Consider the following 17084-nt stretch of genomic DNA (forward strand, 5'->3'; position numbering starts at 1 on the left):
GGAATAGCTGCAATGTTAGTGCTGAAGATGCATCACAATCTGAAAATCAACAACCCTACCCGATTCTCTTGGGACATGGAGGTGCTGATGTTTATGATTCCGATACAATTAAAAACAATTTTCCACTGGTTAATGTTGACTTCCAAGAAAACAGGGAAAAAGTATATATGTATGTATGTAACTCAGAGTATTTCCCTTAGATATTTCTTATTCCATATACTGAATTCTATTTCAACACAAGCTTAATGAAGATTTTCAGAGCTTCAGCGATCCTGTTTAAAACAAATTTGACAAGGAAAGCAGCAGCACTTGTGAAACACTACATGTGTCTCAGCATAAAATGAGTTCCCCAGCACAGGTTGGCACTGTTTACTGACAAGACTGTACTATAACAAAGCAAGAAATCAAAATGTTTACTTACCAACTTTCACCATCATGTATATTCAACTGGAGACTGAGGAGTTATTTTTTAATAAGTGAGTCTCTTTGCTTTAGAAGTTGCTAGAATAAGTAGCTTCAACATAAACCCAATTTATTTGGTTTAGTTCACACTCTAAAGCTAAATTTGAAACTCCTGGTTCTGCATTTAACCTAACAGGGAGATTTTAAAACTGTTTTGTTCTTACTACTTAACTACAAAACCAAGGCTGGTATGAGTGAGGGCTACATTATCATTTGATTGGGCTACATTATCATTTAATTCCTTCTAGCACCAACATTCTGTGGAATTGAAGAAAACACTAAATTAGCTTGATATGTAGCCTAGTCACCTGACTGTACATTTAAAAACAAACACCTGAGAATCAGGGACTAGAAATGATGTGCCCACAGTCAACGAGTTGACCCTGGACCCCTAAACCAGCTGTCACACCTCAGGAACCCACAAGCTCCCTTTTCACAGAAAATCAAAGGAGTATTTAAATCCCCCATCTCTCCCATAACTGTTATGCATAACTGTTTCCTTCCCAAGGATTTGCAAAAGAGAACAATGCATCTATCCTTGAAAAGACTCTGATTAGGATAACCCTCAAACATTGTACTTTTGGTAACATTTATTATCATCTAAAAAGCAACAAAAGGATCCCAGATCCCAAGAATTCAAATCTCTAAATAGGGTCATCTTTCTTTTATGTTACAATCAAATGTGTATGGTGGCCTTGAAGAAAATACCGTTTGCTAATCTGAACTGAACTGAAATCAGTTACAAATAACCCCTAGAAGCATATTTTAGTATAAAACATTCACAAATGGTACTAAAGAACTTTGTCCAGCTGTGATTTGGAAAGAAAACACTCCATTGCACTGACGAATCTACCTTCATACATTCTGTATAAGGGAACTGTCCCACACAGAAGTGTTCCTATACAAGTCTTGAGGGCTTAAATGCCTCCTTCCTAGTGTGGAATCAAGATCCAGACATCCTAAAATAAATGTGTCTTGCAGGAAAAAAAAAAAAAAGCACAAACAAACATTTAGTGATAACCTAGTAATATTAGGTTTGGAAGCCCCAGCTGTCACTTCTTGACCCTTAAGAAAACCATGTAAGATAAAGAAACAACCCTTAGGGTCTCTAAATGACTATATTACAGAATTTCCTAAATTCTGGATTCTCAGAATTACCAACTCCAATACATATCAATACAATTTAATGTAACTTTTCAGATTTAAGGAGATGCTGTAGAACCAACAAAATACATTTTCTCAACAGCCAAATCACTGCTATTGCTATTATAGCATGGTCAATAAACAACCAATGCCACAGAACATTTAAACTATTTCAAGATATAATCTGACCTAGTTGGGTACAGCAAAAGATACATGGTATCTTGTACACGCAGCCAATGTTTTTATATCACAACGTGCCTGGGATCTTCCCCCAAGAGAAGAAACTAATCATTCAATGACAGGCTATCTTGTGTCTGCAAATCATCTGCTTGTAAGGAGCTCAAAATTAAAGAAACCATCCATGATTTTTACAATAGACTAATAAACCATGTAACTCGAGGGTTCTAAACCTCTTTTTCTCCCAGAGGAGCATGAAGCACTGTAGACATAACAACAGGCATCTGTACGGAACTCTGCATTTCAGAGTTTTCACATGTTCTCATTTGCCTTCTGTAAAATCTCCGTGACATAACAAATGCACTATGTGTCCTCTTTTTCAATAAAAGGAAACTGGAGGAGCAGAGAAGAACAGTGAAACCTTCCCAAATGAACAGTGACCAACCTGAACAGTGTTACCCTAGCAATGTTTGCTGCATTTTTGCTCTAAATCCAAAATGTATTAAAATGCCACCTTGGAAGTCTTGTTACAAGATGGCATTTCCTTGTTCTGTCACTCTCTGTTGCCCACTGGAGATTTTTGGTCTGCACACTCAATTGACCCCCATATTCCCCCACTGCCGCTGTTTTTCATTCTCCAAAAGGTGTTCTTGAGAGGTGTACCTCTATCGTGGTGGAGAAAGGGTGAAGAAAACAGGATAAAACTTGGGTTTTAAATCCAACGTTGAATTTACTTTGAATTTTAAGTATCATTAAAGGAGAGATAGATTTATGTTATTATCAAATGATGGCCTGGGGTTATGTCTTGAGAAAAGCTACTATAGCTCTTTTTTTTTTTTTTTTAAAGTTCACAGTTGTCAGAGTTCATTATGTGCTGAGATACCTTCCATAGCACTTTTCCCCCAGACCTCAGAACAACCATTTTATAAAGAACATAAGTTAAAATATTGGAGAATAAGGCCTCTTATGCATTCTGAGTTTGCTAACCTACATCTCTTGATGACTTAACAATGTAAGTCACATCACTAGCTGTTACCTCACATTCTAGAACACCTTGCTGTGAGTTAAATTCAGTTATAAGTGTCATAAATTCCTTTCATAAAAATGATAATGATGGTGATGTGGAAACCCAATGTTTTGACACCAGTTCTTTCAATTTGAGCAAATAGAATGCTGAATTCTGAGGTGAATCCCCACATTCTGCCCTTAAGTCGCTGCACAAATAAATAAACTTAGTAAATCTAGCATTTATGTTGCACATTTAATAGAAAGCTCTTAAGCCATAATCACTGTAGCTGCTGGGCATCTTATTTCTTCAAGAATTCTTTCAGTGCATGCATTAACTTTGGTTAAATTATTCTGGCTTTAAAGGCAGAAGAATATATAAAATAATATGGTTTCAGAAGCATCATTGTTAACAGACCAATTTCAAAAGATTCATTTGCTAAATTTGACTTCATAGCCCCTTTGCAGATCAATTATTGAGATTTTAAAAAAGAAGGGAATCATGTGCTGCTATCTGTGTGGCCATTTGTCTTATACACAAAAAAATAAGAGAACAATAAAATAAGACTAAGAAATCATTCTTCCAATGATTGTCATTGAACTGTTACATTTGTAAACATTCACAGTATGAAGTCTCTCTCAATCTCCAGCATATAAAGTAGTGCAAAGGAAAAAATAAAAGTAAAGAAAATTCCAGTCCTGTTATCTGTGAACAAAATTTGTTACAGTTTCTCTGATTTCCTTTCTTCCATTATTGTTAGGCATTTGATGTCACATCTTCCCAAAATTAATAATAAAATATAATCAATTTCTAAAGGCCCCTGCAGCCTTTTTAAAAGTTAATTTCCAGTTAAAAATAAACTTTAATTAAATCCAAGATAAAATTGTGACCTACATTCTATTAAATAATTCACTTTCTTTTTTCTACATAGTATTTCTTACAATTTTTAGAAAACAACAGCTATGGAATCCAAAGACATGAAATGCTATTAAAGCACTGAATAAACAACTGCTCAAATTCATTAGTTCTTACATAGTAAATACTTCAAAATGCCAACTTTTCCCATCACTGCACGATTACTAACAATGTTGACAATTTACTTGTACATACACACATATGCACACACACAGCACACACACACACACACACACACACACACACACATTCTCTCCAGGGAACTATCTTTACTTTTAACATCTCTTCCAGTTAATGTGCAAAATTCTTGCATTCTAATAAAAATATATAAAGATAGATTTGCTCCTACTTAAGCCTCCCTCGTCTCCAAGATGTATCATTTATTTGATATGTTATACAAGTTTAGTAACAATTATGCCATGTATAACCATTAAATGGTGTACTACTGTATGCATTGGATTCATTTGCATATATCATTTTCATAACTGCACTCTCTATGCATAAATATATTTGGAGATGCTGGGATTGGGGGAGCGGGCAGCGTCGGGTGGAGAGTGAGATTCACACGTCGGTCTCCACAGCCTTCGCATTAGAACAGTTGTTTTTATCTGTCTCACTGTCATCCCCCTTTCCCTGACACTTCTCCTTTGCACAGAGAGATTCCTTAACTCCTTCTTCCATCTCTAGATACTCTGACTTGTCCCCCAGGGAAGAAGAAGTAGAGCTCCGAAATTTCTTCAGCAAATTAGAAGGGAGGTATGGGCAACTGACTGCATTCTGTGTAAGCTGTGTCTGTTCCTCATTTTCAGTCTCTCTGTGGTAGAAATAGTTAAAGTTAGAGACAATCACCGGCACGGGCAGAGCGATGGTTAAGACACCTGCAATGGCACACAGAGACCCTACGATCTTGCCCCCCACCGTGATAGGCTTCATGTCCCCGTAGCCCACGGTTGTCATAGTCACCACGGCCCACCAAAATGCATCGGGGATGCTTTGGAAGTGGGTGGTCGGCTCATCCGCCTCCGCGAAATACACAGCGCTGGAGAAGAGAATGACCCCGATGAAGAGGAAGAAGATCAGGAGGCCTAGCTCGCGCATGCTGGCTCGGAGCGTGTGGCCCAGGATCTGCAGGCCTTTGGAGTGTCTGGAGAGCTTGAAGATCCGGAATACTCGGACCAGACGGATGATCCTGAGGATGGCAAAAGACATGGCCTGCTGCTGCTGCCCGTTGCCACCCCCCTGCTGCTGGGCCAGATCCGTGCCCAGCGTGATGAAGTAAGGCAAAATGGAGACGATGTCAATGACGTTCATGATGTTTTTGAAGAAGAGGGCTTGGCTGGGACAAGCAAAGCAGCGAACCACAAACTCGAAAGAAAACCACACAATGCACACTGTCTCCACGATGAAGAAGGGGTCGTTGAAGATCGTGTGCCCTGAGTTCTCCAGGTGGGGAGCCGACGTGTCGTTCAACAACCCACCGTGCCCGCCTGTGCTCAGGGCCATGATGAGATCCCTGTCGTCCCGAAACTCCGGCAAGGTTTCCAGGCAGAAGATGACGATGGAAATGAGGATGACCAGGACGGAGACAATGGCTATGCCCCTGGCTGGACTGGAGCTCTCCGGATACTCAAAGAGCAGCCAGATCTGCTTCTTAAATTCGTTCTCCGGCAAGGCCCTGTCCTCCTCCTCTCTCACAAAGCCCTCGTCCTCCCGAAACTTGAGCAGTGCCTCCTCCCCCAACTGGTAGAACTTCACCTCCTCGGTGAAGATATCAAAGGGGACGTTGACTGGCCTCTTCAGGCGGCCCCCTGACTGGTAATAATATAAGATGGCATCAAAGCTAGGCCTGTTTCTGTCGAAAAAATACTCGTTGCGCAGAGGGTCGAAATACTGAGTCCTCTTCTCAGGGTCCCCCAGCAAAGTCTCGGGAAACTGGGCCAGGGTTTTCATCTGGGTCTCGAAGCGCAGACCCGAGACGTTGATCACCACGCGTTCACAGCAGTCACTGTAGCGGACGGAGCTGTAGCCACCGCCGCCACCGCCGCCGCCGCCGCCGCCGCCGCCTCCATCGTCCTGTGCCAGCAGGTCGGTGTAGGAACACTCCTCGCCGTGGTCTTCCTCGCTGTAATAAAACCTTCCCTCCTCTTCCTCGTCCTCCTCGTCGTCCTCCTCTTCGTCCTCCTCACTTAGATCCCGCAGGATCTTCTCCTCCGAGCCACTGGGCATCAGGTCGGAGCAGTGAGGGAAGCTGCCCTGCCGATGGTGGACTTTCTTCTTCTCCGGGCGCTGTCGCCTCCTCCTCCGACTTCCCCGGCTGCTCTGGGGGTCGTGGGAGGTGCAGGCCCCGCGCGATGGGTGGTGGTGGTGGGCGCCCCCTCCAGAGCCCCCGCCACCTTCCACCGCAGCTGTGGCCGCGGCCACCGCGGCAGCCGCAGCCGCCCTGGAGTGAGCCAGCCTCTCGCGCTCGCGGGCCCGGGCCTGAGCCGCGTAACCATAAGGCATGTGACTGTTGCACCCTGAGCTCTCCGCACTCACCATTGCAACCTCCATGGTGGCGGTTTGGGGAAATGGCTGGTTCCAGTTGGAGAAGAAGAAAGAAAAATAGGGCAGATTCTTTTCTCACCAAATTAAGGTAAGTTTGGAACCCTTAAGCAGATTGCTTGGAAGACGAAGGATATTTTCAGTCCAACTTTGCATTTTCTGTTTTTAAATCAGCACGCCCCATGCTCTCTCTTCTCAGGGATTCAACGTTGCTCTCCAGAGCGTGGCTTCTCTGGAGAGATGGCCTGGCACTTTCAATTAAAAGTCAGAAAATGTCAGGGTTTCCCAAACACCTGTTTGGGGGTGGGTGTTCAAATCTGGAACTACAACCAGGATGTCATTGGTCTTGATGCTGAAAGTTTCAACGACACCAAGTAGCCGACCGCTGGCAGTTGTGCCTAGAGAATGGAATATATTTTTTCTGCCATGGAAATTGTCCAAAGCTCAGTCCATGAAATTTAAATAAAATGCAAATAAGCCTTTAAGTCTTAGCACTTGCCTTCTAGTGACAGCCTGACCCATGTTAACATGTGATTTGAAGTATGTCCAGGCATTGCCACTCAAAGCCTAGCAGGATGATTCTCCCAGCTCTCCCCTTAAGTTCATCACAGGCTTCCTGGACCTAGGGGCAATGTTGAGCTAGCTGTAGAGGCAAAGACCTTGGGAGGTAGAGTAGATGCAAGATGAGGTGTCAGTGGGGGGCAAGCCCAGCTCTGAGGTCTCCATAGAAATCAAGGAAATGCAGAGCATCCTTCAGCTAAAATCATGCAGAAGAAGCCACTTCACCTGGAAAAAGGAAGGGAAACAAGCATGGGAGAAAAATAAAAAGAATCAAATAATAAAGAGCAACCTGAGTATTTCTTTTACATACACTTCTTTCTCTTCTCCTCAAGCAAGCAAGCCATTATATAAAGCACCAAAGCGACTATAAATTTCCAAGGAGTAGTAATGGGGCAGGTTGTTAAATCTCCTTCTCACTAAATATCCTTCTATCCTTTTTCTTTGGCTATCATTTCAGCACTGTCTACTTTCATCATAATTTAATTATTTTTCCTCTCTCCACTCTCGACCCATATGGTTCTTCTTTCAGTCCGCCTTTTCACTCATGCTAGGTCTTAATTCTCACTGTCACCCTCTTCATTCCACAATAACAATGTTGTCACTTTACAGCTGTTTCCATCATTCATTGATCTCAAGGCATTTTTTTCAAATTTCCACTCATCAAGTATTTCTGAATTCAGTGGCCTTCCACCCCTCTGACTTGATTCAGGATTAGAGGAGTTGGAAAAACCAGTTTTCTTTAATCCAGGTTCCACCACTCGAACAAGCATCAGCCACCTCATCTACAAAGTGCAGATAATAATACAACCTCTCCCATACCACTTGTGTAAGGATTAAATGAGATAACTGATGTTGACAGAACACCACAGTACCTTGTACGTGAGGAATATCAATAAAGGCTTGCAGTTATTAATAACATAATAATACTTTATGGTCAATCTCCCCCCCCCCAAATGCATATATCCTTAGACCACTGTCAAAGCAGGGGAAGGACAGAACATGAAGTCATCCAGGACATTTTGAGGCTCGCGAATGGTCTGTATTAAGTTGGCATTCCCTAACTCCCTGAAGCATGTCCCTGTTGTTGTTTTTCTGTTCCCCAGACTCCAGAACACGCCCTACCACCCACAACCTAGGAGCTAATCCCAGTTTCCACTTCTCTAATAATCATCTACTCTCCTTGCAGTTCCCCCATGTTCACCTTGATGCTTCCTCCTACACTTTGCTCAAGGACTGTCTCCTTATGTTTCAAATCCCAGTTTGTGTGCACTTTGTTTTCAGCCTATGATACGTTCTTCCCTATAATTTACCCATAATTTCTATGGCCCAAATCCCCCTCTCTTTTCCCTCCCTCCCTCCTTCCCTTTATTTCCAATCTGCCACTTCCTGATCACATCTTCCCTGCAGCCCTCTCCTGTTCTCCCTGTCACCTAGTACTCCTGACCTTCATTCTTCCTTAGTTTGTTCTCTGTAGGTCCAACTAACTCATCTCCTCTGCCAGAACCTGTAAATGTCCCTGTCTTAATCTCGCTTCTCCTGTCTCCTCTTGCGTCTTCCCTTCCCTGGGTCCAACAAGACTTCCAAGAATGTAGAGTGACCCAGAGAATTGGGGAGGATAACAACAGCCAGGATTCAGGGCAGCTACCAACCTCAGTTACCGGGAGCTCTTGGGGAGCATAAGAGAAATGGCTTCCTGGAGCCATTAACAGGACCCACCTTTGACCACCTGCTGCTGAATCCTGTTGGCCTAGAAGACTAAACACACCCAGGTTTTATCAAGTAACAGTTGGGGAAGCAGCAAACAAAAGTCTTTCGGATCATGCATCCCTTCCAGATCAATCACATTCTCCCAGGACAAGAAGTGAGATTGACTGGGACAAAGAACCTAGAAAATACACCTCTGAAGCTTTCTGGTTTGGTATCCTCCTTTGGCTGACTCCCAAGATCATTTTCTACTCTGAAATGTTCACTCTCACAAGGTCTCCAAATATCTATCTTCTCTGTGGAGGGTTAGGCCAACATCCTTTAAAGACTTCCACAAGCCGAACAGCCTGAGAGTTTCCTCAGTTTCTTCCCCAACCCCCTCAAAGCAGTTATAATACACTAGTTAAATACAGCCCCAGTGTAACCAAAGTGCCTGTGAATTCTTATACTACGCACACCCCCTCTTCCACCAAAGGAACTGACTCCCGGAAGGTCATGAGTTAGAGGGTCTTCTAATTCACAATCGACTCTGCAGGAGAGCTAGACTTGCCCTCTTTACACCAAATAGTTTCTTATTTACTTACTTCTTTACTTGGGTTTGTTAATTTTTTTGTTTACTTAACTCCCTCCTCCACTGTACATAGAGCAAATTATCGACCTTCTAATTTGTTACCAGTTATCTCACTATTCTCATCTTAGAAGAAGAGGAGGAAGAGTCTATAAAAAGGGAGAAAAAAGAAAGAAAAAGAAAAAAGATGAAAAAATCCTTCCAACCAGCAAATCAGACTAGTTTAAAATCTCTCTTCCTTCTCCCCTCAAGGTATTCATGTTAGGAGAATCTGCTGAAGCTGACTCTCAGGAGACTTTATGAGGGAGACCTTGCAGGAGACTTTATGAAGAGACCTTGCAGGGGAATATCCTTTCCTCTTTAACACCACGAACTAATAGAATTTTGCTGACTACCTATTCCCCAATTCCTGCGCCCCCAAACAAGAGTCAAGCATCGCGCCCCTCCTCCTCCCACCCCACCCCCAACAACAAGGCTGTTTTCCTCACTCAGTGCTAATTCCTGCAACTGTAGGGTGGTACCTGAACCTTATCAGAGAGAGAAAAGGAGAAAAAGATTGAGAGAATTCCAAGGGCCAATACCGTGAGAAATACACACTTCAACGCACGCCATTTATATAGTCTCTATGTATTGCTCAAATGCTCAGAAAACGCACTCAACCCCAAATGTTGGGAGAAGCAACAATTCAAACCCCTTCACCAGCTGTTCTCAAAGAAATAGAACCGGTGAGTCTGAGATGAGACAAAACGATGCTAAATCTAAACCCCACCTCGTTGGGAAACGACATCTTTAATCGCGCCCTCGCCTCCAGACCTAGGTTCCCGCTCGGGCACATTAACCAGGGCGCACGCACCCCATCCCCGGGGTTGGGAAAATAACAACTGTTGGCCCCCCGGAGCGCCGCGCAGCATCTGCACCTCCCTTCTCCCACCTCCTGTTTTATTTTTAACCGTCTTCCATTCATGCCCTTCTGTCACATTCTCGATATTATTTATCCCTCAAATGTCCACTGTTTCTTAATAGCCAAAGAGGAGAGGAGAGGAAAGGTAAGAGAGGTGTCATACTTACCATTCCCAGGCGGGGTGCAAAATAAAAATAAAGAAAATCCCCGGTTTGCTTTTTTTCACCCTCAAGCTGCAACAGCTGGAGGAGGGGAAGAAGGATCTTGGGGGTGGAAGGAATCGCTCCGGTGTGGCAGGTGGGAGCTCCCAAATATCCACGGAACAAGTTCTACTGCCTGGTCGAGGGCGGGGGGTGGGGGCGTGAGGGCACAGAGTCCTAGCTGCTGGAGCCGGGGGGTAAGGATCAGGGCTGCCCCAGGGAAGACCCCAAGACTCCTGCTTCCTCTGGAGTTCAGCACAGAAGGGCTCGACAGGGAAAAGTCAAGGTTCCCCAGAAAAAATATATATATATCCTAGACAGCAGCGATCACTTGTTAAGCCCGAATTCCTCCTCCAATATCCATCCCTCTCGCTCTCTCGCTGGCTGCTGAAGCAGCACACGCCTCCCCTGGCCGGGAGCGCGCGCCGGCCGGGGGCGGGGCCAGGGCCGTCCGAGGGTGGGGCGTTCACCGCGGTCGCCAGGGGCGCCTCCAGGCGCGGCGGGGCGGGCGCAGTCACGACGCCGCGGCTGCCCGGCCCCCGGCCTGGCCCCCAGTCGCCGAAGCTCTCGGGAGCCAGTGGGCAGCGTTCCAGGGTCCCCAGATGGGGGCCCCCAGGGACGAGGAGCTAATCGCAGAGGGAGAGGTGTCCCCTTTGAAGCTGAAATGGGGTCCCGACGGCAGGGCAGAAACGTCAGGAGAGGCTGGAAGAGGTGACTTCGGCGGCAGGTCCAGGCTCGACCGCAAGGTGCTTCTAGGTGTCTTCTCCTCTTCCTGAAGGGTTTTCTCTGCATCTCCCCCGGTACCCCACCCACCACCCCACCCCGCTGCAAACACACAGCCCCCCCCCCCCCAAGCCCGGCATCATAACGAGTGTGTGGGGTTGGGAACCCCGGGGGCATCCCTGGCGAGGCCGCCAGCCCGGAGCTGTCCGGTCGCCCGCAAGCGCGCCCAGACCCCTCGGTCTCCGCCTCCTTGTGGAGAGTTTGTTGGCCTCAACTCTGGGGTCGGAAGTCTCCGGCGCGGAGGAGACCGACTTTACACAGGTGTTGGACTCGGAGAAGGGAAGGATTACTGAAATTCGAATCGGGCCCAGGCCAAGGGCTACGAAAGGGAGGCTGAGGTCCGAGTTAGGAGAGTCAAAGGTCTACGAACAGGTTGCCAGTCCTTCCCGGCGGCGGGGCCAGCCCTCGGGGAACCTGTTGTTGCAAAAAGAAATACGTTGGCGAGAGGTTTGGCTCCCGGGAGATCTCTGTCCTAGTGGTCGGATCTCCAATGCCACCCACTTCCACTGAACAACAAAAAAAGCACTCCCCCCACAGACCCCAACACCTCGTGGAGGGGCGAGTGCGCCCGCAGCGGCTCCTCACCCCCGATGGACTCCAGATTGCTTATTTGGTGGCTGCCTTGTGAAGTGCCCCCTGGACGTGGATGTTAACACGCAATTCTCATAAATATGCCAAAAGAAAGATTAGCGGTGGGAAGTGAGAGTTTACACACACATACACGCGCGCGCGCTCAGTGGCGGCAGGGCTCCTGGCACCTCTCCCGGCTCCCCCTGTGGCCAAGCTGGCAGTGGTGGCGCGCGCCCGGATTGCTGGAGCAAATCCGACCTTGGGCGGGTCAGTTGGCTCCGAGGCGACCACTGTCGTCCTCAGCTGGCAGCTTTGTTCGAGGGCCCAATTGGGCCTCCTCCTTTTGTGGCACTCTATTAATTATTAACAGAAATATTCCCGAACTGAATTATAGATATGCCCTCTGCTCACTCACCTAACCGCTGCTGGCTTGGCTAAGGACACTATCAGGACTGCATTTCGTTGCTGTTTAATTTTTTGGATCTTTTTAAATAACTAAAAAAAAAAAAAATCACATTGTATTCGGTGAAAAGGAAAAAAAAATAAATGTAACTGATATGAGGTCTGATTTCCTAACTTCTTCCAGGTAGTGACAAAAGTTAGAACCTATGTTGTGAACAAACGTACCATGATCCTCTGGCCTCAACCGCAGGTGGAAGAATTGAGAGAATGGTGCTTCCTCCCCGGATAGAGAGGCTCTGTCTCCATTCATGCCCCACTATCATCCATTTCAGAAAGTAGGTAAGGTGGATTCCTCCAAATGCTCGAAACCATCCAGGGTGCCGGTCCCAGATCCCCTCTGTACTCCACAATGTGGGGTAGTCACTGTGCCAAAAGCAGATGATTAAGTTTATCATCTCATCAAAAGGATATTTCTTGGGATGGTAAAGGCAGGGTTGAGAGCATAGGATCTTGAGATCAAAAAAAGCAGCTGTATTTTCAGGGAGATGAAAACTGAGGTTGAACACTACACAAAAGAGAACATGTATACTGAAGCTTGGACATTTTAACTGGATCATATTAAAACTTCCACATGCTTCCACCGCTTCCATGTGGTGCTTCCGCATGCCACTTACTGTTGGTTCCTATCACTGCCCAGAGAATTTTAAAGTTTAAAATGCCCAATAGTTGCTTAGTCCTGTCCAACTTTTTACAGCCCCATGGACTGCGACCACCAGGCTCCTCTGTCCATGGAATATGAGAATGGTATTCCTGAGATGCAGCAAATGGTGTGTGTGTGCATGTGTGTGTTAGTTGCTCAGTCATATCCGACTCTTTGCGACTCCGTAGACTATAGGTTGTCAGTCTCCTCTGTCCATGGAATCCCCCAGGCAAGAATACTTACTAGAGTGGGTTGCCATTTCCTTCTCCAGAGAATCTTCCCAACCCAGGGATGGAACCCCAGTCTCCTGAATTGCAAGCAGATTCTTTACCATCTGAGCCACCAGGGAAGCCCCAATGAAGTAGTATATAATTTGGGGGCAGCAAGCAAGGATTGACAAGAAAGGGGAAATGTGTCCGAAGAATGGCGAGAATTGGAGTGTTTGCCATATAGAATACACGGGCACGTGGCACTGAGGTGGATGGAGTAACTGGAACCTAAGAGGTAGTTGGGAAGAGCATTCTCCTTACCCAGGCATCCCCCACCCCATTCCCAAACACACACACACACCCCTCCTTGAACTTTAAAAGAATTTCTTTATAAAGAAAACAAGAAACATTCCACTTGTCTTCCTGAAATTCTCTTAAAGATTCCTAGAAACTCCCACAGATAAATAGTAGCAGAAAGATTCTTTGCTGTGACCAACAAAAATTGACCTTGTCTCAGTTTCAAAACTATATTTTCTTTGGAGAGGACAAAATTATTTTCTTGCCTTTTTTAGTCATCAGCTAGTCAAAATTCTTCAAACACATCCAAATATACCTATTACCACAAATAATTTCTCCCTGGCTTTGAATTCTCTCAGTGGTAATACAGATATTCCAGACCACACTATGAAGCCTATGCTTATATAAAAAAAAGGGCAAAGGGCAGCAGATTTTCCTTTGTACAAAGCAGACAGGAGGCTCCATGTGATACAAACTACATCCATTATAAAAGCTTTTGTTCTCTTTGGGGACCATGGTCTCCAGGGAGTTGCAGTGTTCTGTTCACTCCTCCTCTCTCTCCCCAAGAAGCCCGCAACACCTCCCTGAATACAGGCACTGTATCCCAAGCAACCAGTGCAATACCTGACTCAGAGTAGGCACTCGATAAGAATGTACTAAAATGAATGAATAATGGAAGAGGCTTTCATTTGCCAAGAAAGCTCAGTGAATGTGTTGGGAGAAAACCCAAAGAAGATTGCTTTTTTACCTGCTTACCCCAGCCTCGCAGCTATTAGCCTTTTTAAAGTTCTGAAGGGATGTGACAGGGAAAGAATTCTGGAGATCGACTTGATTCCATGCTTCCTTAATGTATGGATGCGGATGTTCTGAGCAGCCCATAATTCCTAATGAAAGGGGAGTCATTCAGCCAGGTTTCCCTTGTAGATGGATGTTTCAATGACTTTTCATCACACCACCTTCCATTCCATTGCAGGCATATCACTACTGGTCAGGTCTCAAGACCTCAGAACAGCATAACCACTTCTCAATAAAGTGAGGAAACATCCGTCCTGAAGAGAAAGACTAACTACTCACTTCCTGACTCTGAGCACAGCTCAGTGTCAGATAGAGCAAGCAGATGCCTGCTCTCTGCCCTGGGTGGACACCTGTGGTCTAAAGGGTGAGAGACGCATCCATGGACCCATGTGGTCAGGGTCTGATAGAGGTCACACAAGGAGCAGAGAGAAGCAGCACTAACTGAGGTTAGAAAGGTCCTCAAGGCAGTAGGAGCCACGGGACAAAGGCTTATGGGATAGGAATGGCAAGAATAAGTGTAAGGGGACTTCCTTTTTGGTCCAGGGGTTAAGAATCCATCTTCCCAGTATGGAGATTCCTTAAAAAACTGTAACCATATGACCCAGCATTCTCACTAGTAGGCATATACCCTGAGGAAACCAAAATTGAAAAAGACACATGTACCCCAATGTTCACTGCAGCACTGATTACAATAGCCAAGACATGGAAGCAATCTATATGTCCTTTGACAGATGAACAGATAAAGAAGTTGTGGCACACAAATATAATGGAATATTACTCAGTCATAAAAATGAACGCATTTGAGTCAATGCTAATGAGATGGATGAAACTAGAGCCTATTATACAGAGCGAAGTAAGTCAGAAAGAGGAAAATAAATATCATATATTAATGCATATATATGGAATCTACAAAGATGGTACTGACGAACCTATTTGCAGGGTGGCAATGGAGACACAGACATAGAAAACAGACTTACGGACATAGACAGAGGAGGAAGGAGGACAAAGAGGGTGGGACAAATGGAGAAAGTATATAGATTACCATATGTAAAATAGAAAAACAATGGGAATTTGCTATATGACTCAGGAAACTCAAACTGGGGCTCTGTAACAACCTAGAGTGGTGAAAGGGGGTGAGAAGTGGGAGGGAGGTTCAAGAAGGAGGGGGGATATATGTATACCTACAGCTGATTCACGCTGATGTATAGCAGAAAGCAACACAATATTGTAAAGCAATTATCCTTCAATTAAAAATAATTTAAAAAGAAAAAGAAAAAGAGTATCTGTCTTCCAGTGCAGGCGACATGGGTTGAATCCCTGGTCAGGAAACTAACAACCCACAGGCCTTGGAGCAATTAAGCCTGCACACAACAGTGAAAGACCCTGCATGCCACAACTGGGACACGACACAGCCAAATAAATAATTTTTTAAAAAAAAGAATGAATGTGAAAATAAGCAAAGATAGGCAGGGGACCCAATTGGAATGGCAAAAGGAAGTAGTGAGTGTGCACTTAGATATGCCTCTCTATTCAAGAGTTTGAACCAGGATCTATGATAAAACATTGCATAGATGAATTCTCAACCCTTTTTCCACCTTTACACACAGGGCAGATGTGGTTCACATGGATGACACACTCCCCTGGGCAAACCCAGATTAGCAGCTGCAGAATCCACTAAATAAACTGTGTCACAGACATTTCCAGGCTTCCTGGCTACAGCAGCATCTTTTTCTTCCATCTATGAATGCATCTGAGAAGCCAAGTGAGAGAAATTGAGTTGGCAGAAACTTAAAGCATCTCAGACTTAGATTTCTGAATGTAAATCAGTCAAAAATGCCCTTCTTTGACTGAAGTAACTAAGAATTTGTGATGTACTTCACCTTTAACAATAATATACCAATATGGGGAGACACTGCAGTTCAGATCCGCCCTGGTCAGATCCAGTCATTCCTCTGATCTAAGATCCCCTGTGGATACCAAAACCCACAGATACTCAAAGCCCTTAATATGACATGGCATAGTACCATCAGCCCTCCATTCCTGCTGGCCTTCCATCAGCAGATTGGTTTGGTGGGCTGCACGGATGCAGAACTGGTAGGTACTGAGGGCCAACTGTACACTCTAACAAAGTGAAGCAAATTCATCCTTTTAGCTCTGCATTATGCCTCCCTTATATGTAGTTTAGAAAATAGGGTAGTTATGGGGACTCGCTGGAGAAGGCAATGGCACCCCACTCCTGTACTCTTGCCTGGAGAATCCCATGGACGGAGGAGGCTGGTAGGCTGCAGTCCATGGTGTCCTAAGAGTCGGACACGACTGAGCGACCTCACTTTCAGTTTTCACTTTCATGCATTGGAGAAGAAAATGGCAACCCACTCCAGTGTTCTTGCCTGGAGAATCCCAGGGACAGAGGAGCCTGATGGGCTGCCGTCTAGGGGTCGCACAGAGTCGGACACGACTGAAGTGACTTAGCAGCAGCAGCAGCATGGGGACTCACTTACAAGAAGTATCCACCTTAGTACAAACAAAATTCACTGACACTGGCACCCATCAATCAGGAGCAAACTCGGGACAGAGGTGAAGGAAAGACAGTTTAGGTATAAAAGTGTTTTTAGTTTGTACAGACATTATCACCACTGTGCCTTCCATATTAACTCCTAAAAATTTATGTCAAGGAGCTTTGCCCATATAACTGAAGGTGGGCCTTTTTATAAAAATAAAAGGTCATGGTATACTTCCTGCCAAGAATGTGTTCCAGACTCTCTGAAGGTCCCATTAAATATGGTCAGTGACTACAGAACAGGCTGGATTCCAGTCTTTTATTAGTTGGCTCCTTTCCCATCTCCTCCATTTTGATTGTGATCAATACCTCTCGCCCCCTAGAACAGACATCACCAAGGTTTAAAACAGGCCTTTTCTCTACAGCATAAGAACATTTATTCACCTTCTCTAGGCTTCCAGTACCTGTCACAACCCTGGTTACCTCTCCTTCATCAGACAAACATTGCTTCTGATTTGGATAACTACTAAAAAGACTTTGTTCAGCACATGCTTTCCAAAAGAAGGGCCAATGTTGTAAGAAGGGTGTAGAAGAAATTTCTAGTAGGTACACATCAGTTAAGAAATCTACCCCAAATTATTTCTGCTCAT

The 17084-nt window shown here is 45.0% G+C and overlaps 2 protein-coding genes across 2 annotated transcripts; one reads left to right on the forward strand and one right to left on the reverse strand.

Moving 5' to 3' along the window:
* Positions 1–1637: 1637 nt before the first annotated feature.
* KCNA4 (potassium voltage-gated channel subfamily A member 4) lies at positions 1638–10602 on the reverse strand. Its single transcript, XM_069553378.1, has 2 exons — positions 10146–10602; positions 1638–7030 (listed from the first exon to the last, which is right to left on the reverse strand). Exon 2 carries the CDS (start codon positions 6251–6253, stop codon positions 4265–4267), a length of 1989 nt encoding a protein of 662 aa, XP_069409479.1. The 5' UTR covers positions 6254–7030; positions 10146–10602; the 3' UTR covers positions 1638–4264.
* LOC138420192 (uncharacterized) lies at positions 8625–15211 on the forward strand. The gene is made up of 5 exons (XM_069553329.1): positions 8625–8723; positions 10212–10275; positions 10518–10924; positions 12118–12268; positions 14113–15211. Exons 1-4 carry the CDS (start codon positions 8625–8627, stop codon positions 12220–12222), a joined length of 675 nt encoding a protein of 224 aa, XP_069409430.1. The 3' UTR covers positions 12223–12268; positions 14113–15211.
* Positions 15212–17084: the final 1873 nt, after the last annotated feature.

Source organism: Ovis canadensis, chromosome 15, assembly GCF_042477335.2.
Source record: "Ovis canadensis isolate MfBH-ARS-UI-01 breed Bighorn chromosome 15, ARS-UI_OviCan_v2, whole genome shotgun sequence".
Lineage (NCBI taxonomy): Eukaryota > Metazoa > Chordata > Mammalia > Artiodactyla > Bovidae > Ovis > Ovis canadensis.

Excerpts from the sequence above, each read along its gene's own strand:
- KCNA4 (XM_069553378.1), bottom strand. The coding sequence starts at position 6,253 with ATGGAGGTTGCAATGGTGAGTGCGGAGAGCTCAGGGTGCAACAGTCAC.
- LOC138420192 (XM_069553329.1), top strand. The coding sequence starts at position 8,625 with ATGCATCCCTTCCAGATCAATCACATTCTCCCAGGACAAGAAGTGAGA. Across the intron at positions 10,276-10,517 it reads GAATCGCTCCGGTGTGGCAG|CCCGAATTCCTCCTCCAATA; the intron begins GTGGGAGCTCCC and ends TCACTTGTTAAG. Across the intron at positions 10,925-12,117 it reads GGTCCAGGCTCGACCGCAAG|GTAGTGACAAAAGTTAGAAC; the intron begins GTGCTTCTAGGT and ends AACTTCTTCCAG.